Genomic DNA, 18,061 nt, shown 5'->3' with positions numbered 1-18,061 from the left:
GAGAAAGATCTGTCTGAGCAACAGTAAAACTATCAATAAGGGTGTTCATGTTTGAAGGAGCTATTTCTCTGTAGCCTAATTTAGGTCCATGAAAGTAGCTGTGTTCCCATCTGTAACAAAGTGCTCTCTTCAAATGTGGCTTTTCAAAATAAAATTATTATTCAGAGCAATGCTGTGTTACATTTTGGGTCCTTAATATATCAAAGTGACTTTTCTCGCTATGAGGAAATATGCTGGATCATTCTGAATTTTCCTAATTGTGCAAGATTTTAAGGGCTGTTTTCAAGGGCACGCATCTCTCTAATAACTTCTATGCTGTGAGCTTTGTAATAACCCTTCCAATAAAGTGAAAATCAACCCACTGCTCCCTTAGTCACAGATATTTAAAAAAAAAAAACCAGAATCTTCTGCAAGCAGGATCAATAAAACCAAATGTCTCCTCTTTTCACTTAAATACGCGGGTTTTGGTGCTTTAAATGGAAGGAAAGTACACCCTTCCTTTTGTTCAAACAGCAGATATTACTGCACTGTTTACAAAGCCAGAATCCCGTGTCCAGTTTCCAATATAGATAATCCTTGAGTAAATATATTTTTGCCTGTTTTTCAATCACAGAAATGCCAGCGATGAGCTGGGAGGCATCCCAGAGCAGGCAGCCTTTAATTAGACACCATGTTTCCCCTGATGCCAGGTGTAGGGTGGGCTGGGGTGAGCCCCTGAGGAGCCCCCATGCAGCTCCCATGCTCCTGGCAGCCTGGGACCACCAGCGAGGTGTGCAGAAAAATGTGCCCCTAAGGCATAACCACATCACAGCCTCCACACCTGCATGCCATAGCATCATCTCCCCACACGAGTTGGCCACAACCCTGCCCTGGGACCAGCTGAAATACAGATGATATAAATAACTGAAAAGGTGCTTGGGGAAAGCCCATGGGGGTGAGAAGGGTTTCAGCCTCACACAGGTTGCCTCATCGCCCATTGCTGGGACCTGGTGTGACATCTGGAGCCCCTTTGCTGAGTATTTGCAGCAGGAGTTTGCACAGAGCATTACTCAAAGCTGAATGCTGACATGCTCCTGCCTTTGAACCCCTTCAAAACTGAGATGTGGAGGAATTTGCATGATGCTTCAAAACATCTCAGGGAACTGCATCCACCTGACATTGAAGCCCAGTGAGACTCAAGTGTCACCTCAGAACCTTTGGAAACCTTGCCCATTAAAAAGCACTACTCATGAATTTCAAAGCTTATTTTGTTAAGGCTTTTTATAAAAGACACTTTTTTTTGGGTCACTATTAAGAGCTTTAAGTCTTACCTGCTTGGTGTGTTGTTAACCTCCTGTACCATGGTTTCTATTACCAATATCTCCAGCTATGCTTCACACAATATAAATTGTTATTCATGGTGGCCTGTGCTCAGCAGAACACCTGTGGTGTTCCTATTTATATGACCATTTAGCTATTATTGGTTTGGAAACTGGAACTAGTGCATTAGTTTTTGATCTGTATTTTAACAGTAGGTGGTTTATATATGTTTTCTGGAACATACCTTGTGGTGAAAGATTGAAATTAAAATCTCAGTCACACAGAAAGGAGTTAAGAGAGAGAATTACAAATCATGTGCACAAATCATCTCTAATTGAAGACCTGGCTGTGTTAATTGATTTTCATTTATATTAATATGCAGCTTTTGAAGTATCTTTTCTAAAGAGTTACCTTGCCAGGCTCAGTCTTCTGGTAACAACGGCTCTGGTCGTCAGGTTAACACTAAAATAGATCTAAGAATGCCAATTTCTGATGCTGACTTTTAGTCTTGAATTTTTATCCACTACATTTAAATACAGCTTAATGTGCTCAAATCATCTTGTGAAATGCTACTTCAGACTCCCACTGCTAAATCCTGAAACAGTGCCTTAAGACTACATTACCTTCCAATACTCTGATCATATTCACAGTAAAGATTCCTTACTATTCTTTTAGCTCATGGGCCCAAATAATCCACAAACTTTAGCCATGGCACAAGAATAGATGGCCAATGCTGTAATGCAAAGCTCAGAGGTCCTTTGTTACTGTTTGTGTCATTTTACAGGTGAGGTGCAATTTAGATGTTCAAGGTCTTATTTAACCTCTGGGTTTAATGTCACTGTTTTTGTGAAGTACAAGGAAGTGGATGACCATTAACCTGGTGGCAAGAAAATACAGTCTTTTAAACATGACCTTTTGAGAAGCAGTAGTAAGAAAACAATTTTAAGGCCAGAGCTTACAATATAAACACTGAATTCTGGCTCTTATTTGATGTGTGAAGTCAATGTTTGTGAGGACTGTTACCTCCAAATCCTGCACCCTGCAAAGCACAGTCCCTGCATGGGGAGCTGCTGATGCCCACTTCTGAAAGAGGACAAGTGCCACAGCTCATGCATTTTAAGTATATCTATACACTATTAGTGCGTGCAGATGTAAGTTTGATGCACAGAAAGCTGGTGTCTCTCCAAAGTAAACACACCAGCCAGATATCCAGTGAGCGTGAACATGCTCTGCCCTGGCCGTAACATCTCCAGTCCCCTTGCCAAGGTCTGTCAAGGAAGAGGATCTTGGGGAAGAGCAGTGCACTGCACAACTCAGTCCCTAATGGGACACCCAGGCAAGAACTAAATTTTAAATAAACCTTTGTATTGGGTGCTTGGATCAAGATCCACAGAATAATTTGCATGTGCATGGCAGTGGAGGAGATGTGACAACATAGGACCTGGGAACACCTGTTTATGCTACGGGTCTGCTGTACTGTGGAGCGCCATCATGTTCTCCTCCCCATGCACCCAGCACTGTTGCCCTTCTCTGCCAAACCACAGGCAATGGCAATCATTAAACCTTCCTGCGCAGCTACTCAGGGGGGAATGCCCTGCTATTTTGGATTGGTTGATGCTGGGAGAAATAATTTCTGCAGTTTTTCTGCATGGAAGAAAAAAGAACCTAGATGCTGGTGATGAGATGTATAAATCTAGTGAGTTCAGGGCACAGAACAAGAAACTTTATACAGAAGGGAGTTATATGTTGTCAAACTGAGGGCATGGTGGGCCTGGGTGATGAGCCATGGTGGAAGGAGGCTGGCCTGAAGCTCAGACAGTGTTTCTGTGTATCAGAGGACAAAGCTTGTGAAGGCAAGGAGGTTTCTGTACTCTACGGCAGACTCTTACTTTCTGGTACAAGTCAGTCCAGAGGGACCTGAGATAGAGAAATGCATAGTTCTTCAATATTTTGTCCAGTCTTTTGTAATTCTTACATTGTAGGAATAAGAAGTAGAGACATCCAGAAATTCTTATTTTAGATGTGCATGCATTTAATTGTGTGGTCACAATCCCAAACCTGCAAGTCTGGCACACACGAACACACATGGTGTGCTGCGTGAAGGCAGCGGTGTTGTGCAGGGGAGAGGAGAGGTTCAGCGCTGGGCTGGCTTTGCACAGCTGGAGACCATGTCATGAGGAGGACACAGAGTCAGTGTCCCTGAGGTCCCCAGCACCAAGAGGTGCTGCAAATCCCACCCCTGCAGCTGGTAAGAACCTGAGTACTGCTCAGTCCTCACTGCTCTGACATTTCTGAGGGTCTGAAAGAGAGTTCAGTTTGAACTTCCCTAATATTTGGTTACTGCATTTAGATCCTCAAAGAGGAGGTGAACTCTAGAAATACCCTTAGTTTTTACCTAAATGTGTATGTGTGTGTGGGCGTGTGCATGTGTGTGTGTGCATGCCTGTGGGGGTGTGTGTGTACATATGTAATTTTCCTCCCAAGCAGCAACTGCAGAGCCTTCCACCAGCAGCAGCATTAACCTTGCACTGACCTAATGAGCAAAGGTATGAGCTGCTCCTGTGTCCAGCCTTGGTGTGAGAAAGGGAGGTGAAAAGAGGCTTAATTTGGCCCATTGTATGAATGGATTTGCTGTCTCAAAAAGCCTAAATTCTCTTTGGGCTGTGATGTCTCTGTTGACATAAAGATCTTAAAACAGGTTATGATTAGTGTCAAGAAAATGTTAGACGACACAAATTTTTCCCCAAACAGCTGCCCATTTTCAAAATTATTTTGCTAATGACATTGCTGCTTTTTCACAAGTGTGTACAGTGTACATTACAGAGGAAAATGAAGGTAAAAACCTTAGATTTTAGTGTAACTAATGAACTTTGTGTCTAAAGAACGTGGTTTAATTCTAAAACCTATGGCACTGAGAGGCTGAACTCGCTTCAGCTGCACTGTGAGACTGGCAGAAGTTGTAAGCGTAATAGCTAACACTCTCTTAGCATGGGTTATCTGGGGATTCACAGAGCCCAAACTTTAAATTTGCACATATAAATGCATAGGTTTTTAAAGCCAGAAGGAACCACCAAGATCTAGTCTGACCTCCTTTATAATGCAGTCGCAGAATTTCACCTCGTAATTCCCTGCCTGAGCCAAATAACATGAGTATTCATGCCAGAAGTGTTTGTGCTTTAATTCAGTAAGGGAATAGTATGATACCAGGCTGTTTATCCTGCAATCTCAATACAGCCATATAGCCCAAATAATGCATACCAAGCATCAAATTCTCTCAAACTTGTGGTGATAGTAATAAAAATTGCTAAATGCCTTTGAATAACAAATAAATCTGATTAAACCACTCTCTGCTTATGGCTATCCTGTGAGCAAGAAAACATAAGTCGTTAGATACATGATTTATAGAATATTATTCACTTTTCTGAGTAACTCTCTCTGTTCTTGAGTCTTTGATATTCTGATAGCAATGTCCTTTGCAAATAATGCAAAATGATATATATTTTAGCAGCTACTGGCTAAGTTCTCAAGAGGAAACATTCTCTAATAGCCCAGTGCTCCTGAGGGGCTTTTACAAGCAATAAAATCCAAAGTATACAAGCCAGATTTTTGTCAAATCTTGCTTATACAAACATGACTTTCAGCTTCGGAGATCTTTTTTCTCATGGCAAGACAAGTCCAGATGATATGCAACCAGTTCCCTGCACCCTGCAGACATTTGAAGAGTCAACTGTCTACACAGTACAGCAAATATTTGGAGTCTGAAGTGTAGCACAGAAACCACCTGCTGATCTTTTCAGTGGGGGCAGTGGGGAAAGGTCCCTCATAGCAGTGTCCTTATCCATGGGACTCCTTTCCTGCCTGTACTTGCTATGGCCAGAGGCAAAGAAGGCAGAAACAAGCCTATATGTGCAGAAACACACAAATAACCTCTTCTATGATAATTTTCCATCTTCGTCCTTGCCTTTTTATAGGAATAACCATTCCCTCTTCCTTGTAACCTTCCTCGATTTCTGAATCTGATAATTTCTCTTCCTCTGCCCCTGTACCAGAGCTCCTAACCCAACCAAGGAGCCCACAGTGCTTGGAAGTGTCCAAATGTTTGAAGCATTTGTTATGCCACAACTCCACCACCATTCCTACATATATTGCTTTTCCCACCCCTTTTCTCAGCCTTTTTAAAACTGTTCCTCACTGGTGAGAGTAAACATTTGCTGTTCAAAGCAGGGAATAATGATTGATGATTTTTTTTTTATCTAGGAAAATCCCATGCCCATTTGAGTTACAGTGCAAATAAATAATAAAAATTGCAGTGATTCATACAGAATTGCAATAATAATAATATAAAATATAAGAGCTGCAAAATTTTTTTTTACCCTGGAAAAAATTTTTGGTAGATTCTTCTTTTCTTCACTGACTTTAATGCTGTTCAGATATGGGACAAAAAGGAAAGGATTCACTGAAAGTGCTCATCAGATGTGCTTGGAGCACAACCAGCTTCTAAGACCGTGCATTACAGTCAACATCCCCATCAATAGCAAATGTAATACTGTTTGCAAAGCTGATGTTTAATTCACTGGCTAATGACATTCAATATTTCCATTCTCAAACTTAAATTTGTTTAGCTTTATGAGTTCATATGAGTCTGAATTTGGAAAATCCAACTGCATCCAGAAACAGAGCGGGAGACCCACTGAAAACAGTCTGGGTTTTCTGTTATGCCTTTATGAATAAATGCAAGTATTATAGCAGAAGCTGCTCTTTATCCTTCATGCAAACACAACAGTTGTGACGATTACACTTAGCAGAGGGCAGATTTTGTGACTCTATTAGTATTTCCAATTGCTGGTTCAGTCATACATTTTTCTGCCAAAAGGCCAGACTTTGCTAAGCCTACAGACTAATTTAACTTCAGTAGGTCATCCGGTTAAAGCTGAGAGCAGGATTTATGCATTTGCATTAAACAAAAGCTTTATGCTTTTTTGAAAGATTGTTTATATTGGCCTTTAATAATTGGGCCAAATTCTCAGCTGATGTAATTTAATCAAATTCTTCAGCATGATATTCCACCAGAGAATTTGATCATAACATTTACATTTTCATAGCTATAATGTGATGTATTTTACATGTAGAGCTGCATCTATAGCTAATGCACGTATATATGATTATGAGCATAAGTATATATGTATGTTTAGTTATATACTAATAGTATAATAAGTATATGTCAAAATGTGCAGACTTTGTTTGCAGTATGTGATAGCCATCATTTGCTATTAGTTAACACCCTAAAACAGAGAATGGTGAATGTGTGGACATTTTATGTGTCACCATGGAATAATTATGAAATATTTATTAAACAGCGTTTATTCTATGTGTTGCATTTACAGGACAGAGCAGAAAGCCACAGGGGTGGCTGTGATATGAGAGTTCTGCAATGCCATTCACAATAGCAGAAATATTCTTAGCAGCTTTTAGGGCACTTTATCCAACAGGGCGCAGACGAGCTAAGTGTATCTGCATGATGGTTGGTTTGCAAGTTTTGGGGTAAATGATCCAATAAGAGCAGAGTGGATGTATTTTATTTGCACACTGAAATTCTATTGGCAAAACATGCTGCAAAGAGAGTTTATATTTTTGTCACACTGTAAAAAGCAACTAACAACCCATGGAGGCTTTGGGAAAATGTCCTATTTGCATTCCGTCCTATTTATATGGCATGTTTCTGCATACAAAGAAGGTCTTTGTTTCTACAGGGTTTGTCAGCACCCACTAGTTATTCCCTACCAGTAGCCATAGTCCTCTGTGGCATCAAACTTCATTTCCATGTGAAAAGAGTTTTGTCATGTATGTACATCAGGTGCTATGGTACCTGGCAATTTTGTCTGTGCAGGACATGGTGATGAGCTGCTCTCCCAGCAAGACGCCGTCCCACGTCTGAGCTGCGTTATGGCACCGGACGGGTATGGTTCCTTCTCCAGACTCAATCTTTGTTCGGAGGTGCCCACGGTATTTTCTCACTATGTGCTTGCTGCTGTTCACTGGGCAAAATAAACACAAGAATGGCAATAATTAAATGTTTTTAAAAAGAAACCAAGAGGCTGTGTTGATGCCGTAGCTTGCATTTGCAGAACCACCTGTAGAGGTCTTTTAAATTGGATGCAAAATTAGATGAGATTACAGCCCAAGAAAGCAGCATAAAGGAAAAAAGTTTGTGCTTCCTAGCATGGTTGTCTTTTCACATTCATCAAAACTTTCACACAGCACATGCTGAACTCCTGTTCCCATTCCCTTATATATTCAAAAAGAACAGAGGTGCTCTGATTTTTGAAGAAGCAGTACAATTTCTTGTTTTCAACCCATGCTTATAGGATTGAGCTGTGTCAGGGGAATATTTGGAAAACTTTGGTTCAGTGAGTGTCATCAAAGACACCTGTGTGACGCAGTCCAGTCCAGTACTACAATGTGATATTCAGTGGCATTTTCTGAATAATTTCAGAACTGAGGTTTTGGTTTATTCTCACAAATTTTCACTGAAAATTCTCAAAAGCAGAAGTTTATACTCCAGATCAAAAGCAAATCAAAACTTGCTAGTTATTCATCGTTTGCTTAAATTCCCCCTATAGTCTCCCTAAAGTAAGGTACCCTCCTGCCATGTGTCATACTGATGTCTTTTATGCAATTGCCATCAGTCACTTCAGCAATGTTATACAGCTGAGTGCAAGGCACTGCCTTTGGGGTGGTGCAGAGTAAGTGGCTAATGCACTCGCCCTGCACTGCAGTGAATTTAACTGAGTCCTGCAGACATGCAGTAAGTGCAGAAGATAATGATATTTCTGAAGTATTTCACCTTCATCTTTATGAAAAGAGAAAAACTGAAGTTCATTATGAAAATCACTCTTAATCTCTTTATACTGCTATTTAACCCCTGGGTATTTTGGTTGTAATAGAACAGCAGAGAAGAGCAAGGAAATACTCTAGGTCTGCTCATTCTCTTACCCTCAGAGGGTTTTCACTGGAGGACACCATCTCTGTGAAGCATACCTGTCATGATTTCCCTCTAACCCAAAGGAAAATAACAAAAGATGGTGCATTGTGGCCTTTGCTTTCAAGGAAAAGGAGCGCTGCTTCTACTGACATGAGGCTTTTACCTGTATTTCCAGCTCTCCAGTGTAATTTTGTAAGGGTAATGCTCCTCAGCCCTCAGTGGGCTACAGGTCTGCCTGGACTCCTGGTGCTGAGTAACACTGGGTGTCACAGGTTTCAGGGCTGATCAAACCTCTGGCCGTGAGCAGCTGGCATCATGCAGACTCTCCAGCCACTCACTCTCTCCCTCTCTCATTTTTTACTGTCTTTGCATTGTATGACCACTGCCTGTGCTGCCAGCTCTGGTGGAAGCAATTGATTGACTTTGGCTGCTGCCAATGGATGGGTTACAAAAAGGGAATGGGGAAATAAATCACCATGGCCCACTGGGATTAGAGGAGGTAGCGAACATGTGTAGAACAGCAGAGTTGGCTGTGACCTGCCAGCAGATGGGCAGCTGAGTCCCTACTGATCATTGCCTCTCAGCTTTCTTCCTGCTTCTTTAAAATTTAAGATGGGGATATGTGTGTCTGCAGCAGGCTGGACCAGGTATCGTTGGATCGACTGACCATGGTTGAAGCCAATTCCCACCCAAAACCAGACTTCAGCATATCCAAAATGTTTGCAAGTTCTGTAGGGTTTGTTAGTGCTGCTTCAGGAACCAAGTTTCGTGGACAGTGGTTGTTGCACTACCGTCCCAATCACCAGCCCTGTCCCAGCAGGGTACGTGGGAGTGCTCATGCCCAGTTGTCCCAGAGCACCTCACAAGCCAAGACACTGCAGTAACCACCAGACTTGGAGTACCGCAACTTCTCAAACTTCAGTTCTAAGGGAAACTGGGAAGACCCAATGGACAAATAAACTATACAGTAAGCAAAAATGCCAAAGTCTCAGACATGTCTGAGATCCCTCTCACATCTCAAATTGCTGGGCTGTGCCAATGCTGTCAGGGAACCATTTTCATGGCATGTGTGCTGATCCCTTCTACATCCCTCTTGTCTGGGAAACCTCCTGGAGTATCATTCAGAGAAAGCTCTTTGGATGGGATTAGCTATCTGGGAACTGGTCCATATTTTTCTTGGGACTCTGCAGAGACACTCATTTTTTAAAAACTTCAAGCATGGCAAGCAGCAATTTTTATTATTAAACAAGAGTCGTGAGGAAGATGCTATGAAATTTGGACAACAAAAGGAGAAAATTATCACTTCTGCTTAACAAACACATCTATCTGAGCAACAGCAAGGATTGTATAGCAAAACCACTTTGCCTTAGTCTGCACACACAGAGAAGTGGTGGCACAGCAGAGCTAGACCCCTGCCAGGGAAGCAGTGATGAGTGACTCAAGAGACTATTGCTGTTTTGGCTGGTAGTAAGTTTGACTTTAAGCAAATCAGTTCTCTTTTCCCAAGCTTTCCTGCAGGTATAATGAAGATAATCATGCTTCCTTCTTCTGTAAATTCATCTAAAGGTACCGCTCAAAAACTGTTTATGAAAATCAGATGCTACCCTTTTAATAAAGAACTACCACAGGAGTCCACCTGCTGGAAATCCCCCAAGACAAAATGAATTTTTAGTGTTTCTTTCTCCGTCTTCTTTTTAGAAGAATATTTTCTCTTGCTAGGCCTTTCTCCCCTCATTTTCCAACTCTCTCTGCATTCCTCTTGCTTTCTCAGCTCCCACTCTGACCTTCCCCTGTAAGTGCATTGGTCTCCTCGATTACTCTCATTTTCAGGCAGTTCACCATGTTGATATACCCACATTTTGCATACATGCAAAGGGACATGTAACAGTTAGGGAATTTTAGTGACTGCATGACAAGAGGAGCAGCTCGTCATTTATGTGACTTTGATTTCACTGTGTAAACATTACCTGGTGAGGGGCAAAGCATCTCACAATGTGCTGACAGAGATAAGGAGAGAGCCAATTCAGGGAAAGAAGCAGCAGCAGCAGCCCTGCAAACAACTGTTGAGCACTTGGAAAATTTAAAGCATAGGCCAGCAATTTGAGGGTAAAGGGATCTGAAACATTTCTGTGAGACTGGGAGGGGGGGTCCTGCTCATTTAATTTTTTATTTGTTTATTTCGTCTTCTCGGTTTCCCTCAGGAAACCAAAGGAAATGCAAACACTGAAGTACTCCACGTCTGGTTGTTATTGCAGCATCTCAGTCCTGGCCTGCAAGTATCAGAAACTGAATAATAAAGTTTTTAAAAGCATCTAGGAAGTGTGTGCAAGTGCACAGACCATCTCAGTTCCCAAATGCTCATATTAACTCAGCCCACATGTCAAACTTTGCTCCCTGTAATGCGTGCCCTGCCCAGGGTGCAGCAAAGTAGATGGCATTAGCTGATAGGGATCAGGCAGCTGTGGCCAGCATACCCTCACCCTGGGACACACTCCCACAGCACTGATAAGGGGTTTCAGCTGCTCAACTGCTATTAAATTCAATGGATAAAGTATGACTAAAGCCCTGTGCTGTACTGCCTGTCTCAGGCTGCTCACATTACTGGTATAGCCGGCACACATGCTCAAAAAGATGATCTGCAGCGTTTATATAAGATACCGATAACCCAAAGCTCTGAATACTTTCAGATCGACAATGATTAAATAAATCCAGATCCACATTGGGACACACTTTGTTCTTATTTAGCTTGTCATTAAGTAGCGCAGGAAGATATAAATATTGAACAAAGAAAAAGCTGAGGCTCTGTGTGTTTTGCTCTGAAGCTGCAGACTCCAGCACATAAACTGCTTGCCAGCAGTAAACAGTGCAGTCCACTTGCTGGCATACCCTGCTACAGATCATTTTAAAGCAGACTCAGAAATGTATTTATTTATGCAACTTAAAGTCACAAACTACAGCCTACTGCTGCTCCGCTGTTCAGTATGATCAAAGCATCAGTGACTATGAGCATTTCTGATCTTTGCTGTGCTGGTTCTCCAACTGCTTAATCTCGACTAATTGCAGGGGAGAAGGCGTCTGAGGATGCCACTTCAACCAGAACAAAATGTCAATTCAAACCGGAATTGGAAAGGACAAATTTAAAAATCATTTGGAATGGATTTATGATGTGTGCTACACTCAGATGTGGAAATTACTCCTGAGAGTTCCTAAGATAAAAGGGCTCTGGATTATTAATTATTGGATTATACATTTACACAGGTGCCTTGTATTTAAAATCAGTGAAACCCACTGATTTCAAGGCTCAGCCCTTATTTTCTTATTTTCTTCAAGACCAGTTCTGGCTCTAATGGTAATGAAAAAAGCCACTCCATATTTATTATGTAGTTGAAGAGTGAAGAGGAAATGAACGGTGATTAAACAGAATCACACGAGTAAGGCTCTGTCTGAAATTTTGCATGACTGCCTCAGAGGTTCATTTTCTATTTCTCTGCTTCAGTGGAGGCTCTTCTCTCCTCATGAAGGAAGAAATAAAACAGCCTATCTTGCATTTTTTCAGTGCTGGACCCTCCATTCATCAGCATGGTTTATAAAGCTTCCTTAGAGGGGTTTGGAACAAAGGGATGGAAAGAGAAGTGTAAACATCTGACTGCCTTTGCGTTTTGATGGCTATTAGAGATGCACTTTCCTCAAGCAGATGCTGAATAAATGTACAATATTACTGTTTCTGGAAGTGTTGAAGAGAGCATCATGGCACACTGGATGCTTTGGATGTGTCTCCTTTGCTGGGTAGGGTGGCTGGGCAGATCATTCTCTGCTGTATTGGGCTTTAGTGATCAGCAGAGAGCAAGGCTAAAATGCAATAGGCCAGCATTTGACAGCAAGAAACTTTAGGGATATTGTGAAAGAAGTCAGGATTTATAAAGAAAACAATAGGTCCCCTTGCAATGTGCAAAGCTGAATTATGGCTACTGAGGGTAGGATTCATTACAGAGAGGGCTGGGCACCTAAATGCAGTGGTCTTGTCTGAGGGTCAGTGGAGCTGCCTCTGTGGTGAGTGCAGGGATGGGTCCTTCTCGGGAGGAACCACAAGCACCTGGCTTGCATAACTTAAAAGTTTGCTGACATGAGTTCCTTAAAGTTGAGAATGCAGCCCCAGAGCAGGTGTGCTAGTGCCTACCATGCTTCTGCAGAGTTCAAGTCAGATCTGGGGTTTGGGCCATATCATTAAGCCCTATATACAAATATAAATATTGAAAATAGGCTTTATCTGAGAATATGACACAACCTGGGACACCTGCAATTTGTGGAACTGAAATTAACAGCTGAAATTGAACTTCTTTTACCTTTTCCCTCCTCCCTGCATCTTTCCTAGCTGAAATCCTGGTTTTGGACAGCTATCAGGTATCCCATGACCTGATAGAAGATGTTACCTTCAGCATGTTATTCTTTCTCCTTGTCATTAATCTTCAAATAACATTTTTGAATCTTTCTATTTCTTCCATATTTTTTCATCTGCCAGTAGTTTCAAGTGATGTACAGACAAGGTGTGAAAGCAAAAGCAATTTGCCCATTGATCTTGATAGCTCATCAATATGTGGCATTTAATCAATTTCTCATAAGGAGAATCAGCGATGGGAAAAATTCTAAGTTTGACTCCAAAAGAACGGAAGGGAAATGACTGCATTATTTTTTTTCTTATCTGTTTTAAGTACATATTCATTGAACTATGATTTTTGGTTTGAGCTGTGTAGTTAGTAAGTGTACAAGTGTGTAAGAATAGTACCCCATCACAGCAAAACACATGACTGAGTGTTTTAATGAAAAACTATTCATTTTGGTCCTTCAATGTGCCTCCATGTATCATCACTGATGGGCAAAATTTCATCTGTTCAGTTGATGTAGCACTTTTACAAAGACTTTTTATTATTTTTGTAGAATAATATGAAATGTGTTAAATGTGCATTCTAGGGAGAGGTGCTACAATACCTTTATGAAACTGCTAGAGTGCAGAATGGCACTTTAACACATGAAAACCATTTTACCATTGGACTAGCTTCTAAATAAGACCTGGTCTCTCAGCAAGCTTTAACCTCTTGGGAGAGAAAAAAATAAATCTGATAAATAGATCAAAATATGTATCCCACAAACTAGTTTTCTATAATGTCTGCCTCTGAGGAACTGCTGGGATCAAAACGTGAGTAACTAGTACTGTGTCCAGCTCTGGAGCCCTCAACAAGAAGGACATGGAACAGCTGAAGCAGCTCCAGAGAAGGCCACAAAAACGATCTGAGGGCTGGAGTACCTCCCCTATACTGGCTGAGAGAGTTGGGGCTGTTCAGCCTGGAGAAGAGAAGGCTCCGGGGGGAGGGTATAGCAGCCTTCCAATACCTGAAGGGGGCCTACAAGAAAGCTGGAGAGGGACATTTTACAAGGGTGCGTAGTGGTAGGACAAGGAGCAGTGGTTTTAAACCAGAGCAGAGTAGATTTAGATTAGACATTAGGAAGAAGTTCTTTACTATGAGTGTGGTGAAACACTGGAACAGATTGCCCAGAGAGGTGGTGGAGGCCCCATTCCTGGAGACATTCAAGGTCAGGCCTGATGAGGCTCTGAGCAACCTGATCTAGCTAAAGATGTCTCAGCTCACTGCAGGGGGTTGAACTGGATGACCTTTAAAGGTCCCTTCCAACCTGACACATTCTGTGATTCTATGAAATCCTCTTTAAAACCATTTGTTGACAATAAGACACGCACCATTTCCCCCAAGAGTTATAAATGACTGTTACAGGCAAAGAGGAATGATCAGTACTGGGTCAGGCATGGGGGAGATCCTTGATGCCACCTACAAACCCAGTTTTCAGACTCCAGCCTGCTCTGGAGTAGAAATGCATTAGTATGTTGAAGCCAAAAGCACAAGATTTATCAGTGGAATTAGGATTCTGTGCATGTGGCAATCAAGGGAAGTACAACTCAAACACTTAAAGTTTATTATTTTTAATTACTAATTGCTCCTCTCATCTAAAATCAGATGTGCAACGCTGTTGCTTTGGAAGTGCAGCTGCTCCTGCAGAGCAAAGCCTGGAGACCTGGCAAAGGGCCGCGCTGGCACCGTGAACTCCATGATGGAGAAAACTTCTGCCTCTGAAGCCTTCATGAAGCTCATCAGCAGCCACAGAGCCACGTTAGGCATCTTCTTCCTATTTTTTTAAAATAAAATATGCTTTCTCTTAAAGCTAGGCTTTATCTTTTAAATAGACTTTGTGTGGAAAATTGTCAACATCACTGGAATTGCCCATTTGGTGACAATTCTCTCCCCTGCCATGTTTTAATCAAAAAGTTTACGCAAACATAAAGGGAATGTGCTATTCACCATAACCCTTTTTCTTTTATCAGCAGAATGTGCTGTTATTCATGTGGCTTTGGCATTTTTGTTGTTGTTTGGAAATTGAAATCTTCAAGAGTGGTTTTAAGAGAAATGTTGTGAAAGAAGTCAGCAAAATATGAACCCAGAAAATGAACCGCATGAGACAGAAACAACAGAAATCTGACAAAATACTGACAGATATTCAGTCCCTCTGCGATGGGTATGAGCCTAGAGAGGCTTGCTGAATCATCAGACAGATCTTAGTTCAACTTCTGGAGCTGTAGATGGAAATTACTGAGTAAAGTCCTATGATCTCTGGCTGGAGAAATTCAGTCTAGGTCATCATGAAATGGTCCCCGTTGGCCTTAAAAAGGTGGGGATTGTAATTACTATATCATTCTGAATAATGCTATAACAGTGCTTAGAATATATAGTGCTTTCCATTTTAATAGCCTACTCTGAGCATTAATTACCTTTCCTCAAAGTTGTGACAGCTGGATACTTTTTATTGCCATTTTACAGGTGTGGAAATAGAAATGACCAGAGTGAGGTGAGTTGCTCATGGCCAACTAGAGAAGTACCAGCAGAGTCACGGTGGGGATGAAACTGTTTGTCACTCTTATGCAGCTGCCTTCAGATTTCTCTCTTCATAATACTCTAAGAAACTCCCTAGGAGTCTGAGAACTTTCTAAAGTCCCACAGAGATCTTAACTGGACCTGGAGTTGCCTGACAAGCTTTGTAAAACTCAGCTCATCTATTTACCTTCATACCTTACCTATGAATCTCACTCAGTGGACGGGTAAGCTAGACCAAATTAGATCCTAGTGGGTGTAGTTTTTAATCTGTTCCACCCAAAATATGTGCGATAACAAGGTGCATAACTCTAGCAGGGTATCGGATGTTGGGGTGGAACTGTGGCAGCTGTGTCCTGGAGCATGTGGTCTCTTCATCCCTGCTGCGGGGCACGTTGGAGAACTTCAGACATCATTAATCCTTGGGCTGGACAAATTCAGGGACAAACAGCTTTTCTTGCTGAAATTTTCTGCTACTATTCTGAAAGCTTCTCAGCCATGGCCTTTTGCTGATTAATGTAGCTTTTTTATCACATCTGAACATTGCATCCAAATGCAGTGTTTTACAAAGCAGCAAAACCCATAACAAGGCAGAATCAATAAATACAGCGCAACTCCCTTTGGCGATTCAAGCATTCTGTTAAAATTAGGATCTGATTATAGCTGTGGAAACCTGTTTTCCTGAATCCTAACAAACACATTTTGCTTTACATGAAAGCTTTTAAAAGCCGTGGCCAATGCTGGCTTTGAGCAATCCACAGTTTCCAGCATATTCTTTCTCTTTTCCCAGATAGGCACACACTGCATTGACATATCCTTCTAAAAAATCATATTTTCTACTTTAAAACTTCCCTTGAAACAGAAAAACCCAAATGAGCTAAAGCAGTCAAGAATACCACAAGGAGAGGAAAAGGGACATTTTCAATGCATTGTCAAAGCCAAAAAGTTTTCTCATGATTTATCAGTTCTGACAAAACTTTATAACAGAGACAGAAAAAAGGGAGCTGTCTAGCTGCTGATCCAGGACTTGATCCAAGTCCTGGTCCATGTTTGTCTTTGAGTCTAAGTGGCCTTAAATGAAAAAGCTCATCCTCAACTAGATATGGAAGGAAATGAAATAGGTGATTTTTTTTTTCCTACTCCTTGTTACTGTGCTGCTGAGCGGGAGACAGGAAAAATATAAGAAGTTGTGGATGCCCCCTCGCTGGAAGTGTTCAAGGCCAGGTTGGACAGGGCTTTGGGCAACCTGGACTGGTGGGAGGTATCCCTGCCCATGACAGGGGTTGGACTGGATGAGCTTTAGGGTCCCTTCCAACTTAAACCATTCTATGATTCTGTGATTCCCTCTGTATTTACTTGGGTAAACTGAGGCTGTGTCAGTAGTACATGCAGGAAGGGGCCACCGCTTTAACGGGACTTGATCTCAAAGGAGACTGACAAAGGGAGCCATGCTCATACCCCAACCCAAACCTTTTGGATCCATCCCAGTCCAGTCCTAATGAAGAGAAAGGACAATTTCTCCTCACCTTCTTTAATAACCGGTTCCCTAGTCCCTGAAGTAATCCAACAGACTCATGCTGTGTCTGCAATTTCTGCAATATCCTTTACATGACAAAGCAATCTGGGCCGACCACAATAATTCATCCAGTGCTAGGATTATTTCTCCCAAGGCACTGTTCAGCATTACAGCCTACAGTCTTGTGTGCATTTTTTTCTTTTGCGTTACTTCTGGGCATGGTTCTCTATGATAATTTTGTTCTGTGGTGCCCCAAGGTATTGTTCTGCTCAGTCATACGAAAAATAGGAAAATAATGCACCTTCATCCCAGTTCCATGGACGGGCCATTCATCAGCATAAAATCAACTTCACAATCTAGGAGGAAGCTGCTCCATGCACTGAATAGCTACAAATTTCCAATATGGTCTCCCAAGCTACAACAGGCCAGTAGCCACGAAGGAACGACATAATACCTGGGAGCTCTTGTACAACAGAAACAAATATAAGTGTTTGAGCTCAAGGGATGACCTATGACCTTCTCTTTTACCCTCTCTTTTTGTAATGGGGCAGTTTATCATTTTATTAGAAGCTGCATTTTCTTGTAGTTACAGATATCCAATTTCTTTTCAAAACACTGAATTATTTATATGGTTCTTGAAATGCTTTCCCCTCCTTATCATCTACTCACAAGAAGAGAATTTGTCCATTTAAATAAAAGATAGGATTGGCAGAAAGAAGGTACAGGTTTCTTCCCCTTGTGTGTCCAATAATTTTCACCAAACCCAGTGCTTTTGAAAGTGATTTTAGCCCAGCTGGTGCCACTAGCATCCTCACTGTATTTGCATTCTGATACCTGTCTGCAGGATCCTGAATGCAGAGCTTTGGGGTTGAGAGCCTCCTTACAGTCACAGATCATTTGTGTCCATTTCTTGGAGAGGGACAGGCTCCTTAGATGGCTTCTGTGTGAATCTGGCCCTCTCCAGCCACTCTGCTCAGGATATGATGATCTGGGGATTGTGTACTGATGCTATCTGGGTCAGCCTCAGCTGAACACAGAGTGCTGAGTCTCTAGTGTGAGCAGGCCAACCCTTCGAGGCAGCCTCAGATTTAGGGGTTAACAGAAAACATTTCATCTGTGAATGGGATGTAAAATCCAGCAGCCAGAGTCACAAGCAGGGAAAGCACAGGCTTGCACAGTGAAAACACACTTGAAGTAGAGAGTGCAAGCTTGTCTTTCTGGGTACTTTTCAATACCCTGACTTCTCTGAAAACTGCAGTGCACATCTCCCCATCACATCACCTACCAAGGCAATGATCCAGCTCACATGCTTGCAAGAGGATCCTGTTT

General features: G+C 41.8%; 1 protein-coding gene across 1 annotated transcript in view; it reads right to left on the bottom strand.

Annotated features, from left to right (window-relative positions):
• Window positions 1-18,061, bottom strand: part of ADARB2 (adenosine deaminase, RNA-specific, B2 (non-functional)) — a 105,507-nt gene that overhangs the window by 12,030 nt on the left and 75,416 nt on the right. The window contains exons 6-7 of the mRNA XM_010185123.1: window positions 8,060-8,069; window positions 7,166-7,324 (exon numbers count right to left, since the gene is read on the bottom strand). Of these exons, the coding sequence (XP_010183425.1) occupies window positions 7,166-7,324; window positions 8,060-8,069 (169 nt within the window). The remainder of the gene's footprint in view (window positions 1-7,165; window positions 7,325-8,059; window positions 8,070-18,061) is intronic.

The sequence above is a fragment of the Mesitornis unicolor genome, unplaced genomic scaffold, assembly GCF_000695765.1.
Source record: "Mesitornis unicolor isolate BGI_N332 unplaced genomic scaffold, ASM69576v1 scaffold12925, whole genome shotgun sequence".
NCBI lineage: Eukaryota > Metazoa > Chordata > Aves > Mesitornithiformes > Mesitornithidae > Mesitornis > Mesitornis unicolor.
Note: the sequence above shows the minus strand (reverse complement) of the source record. Positions and strands in the feature narration are given on the sequence as shown.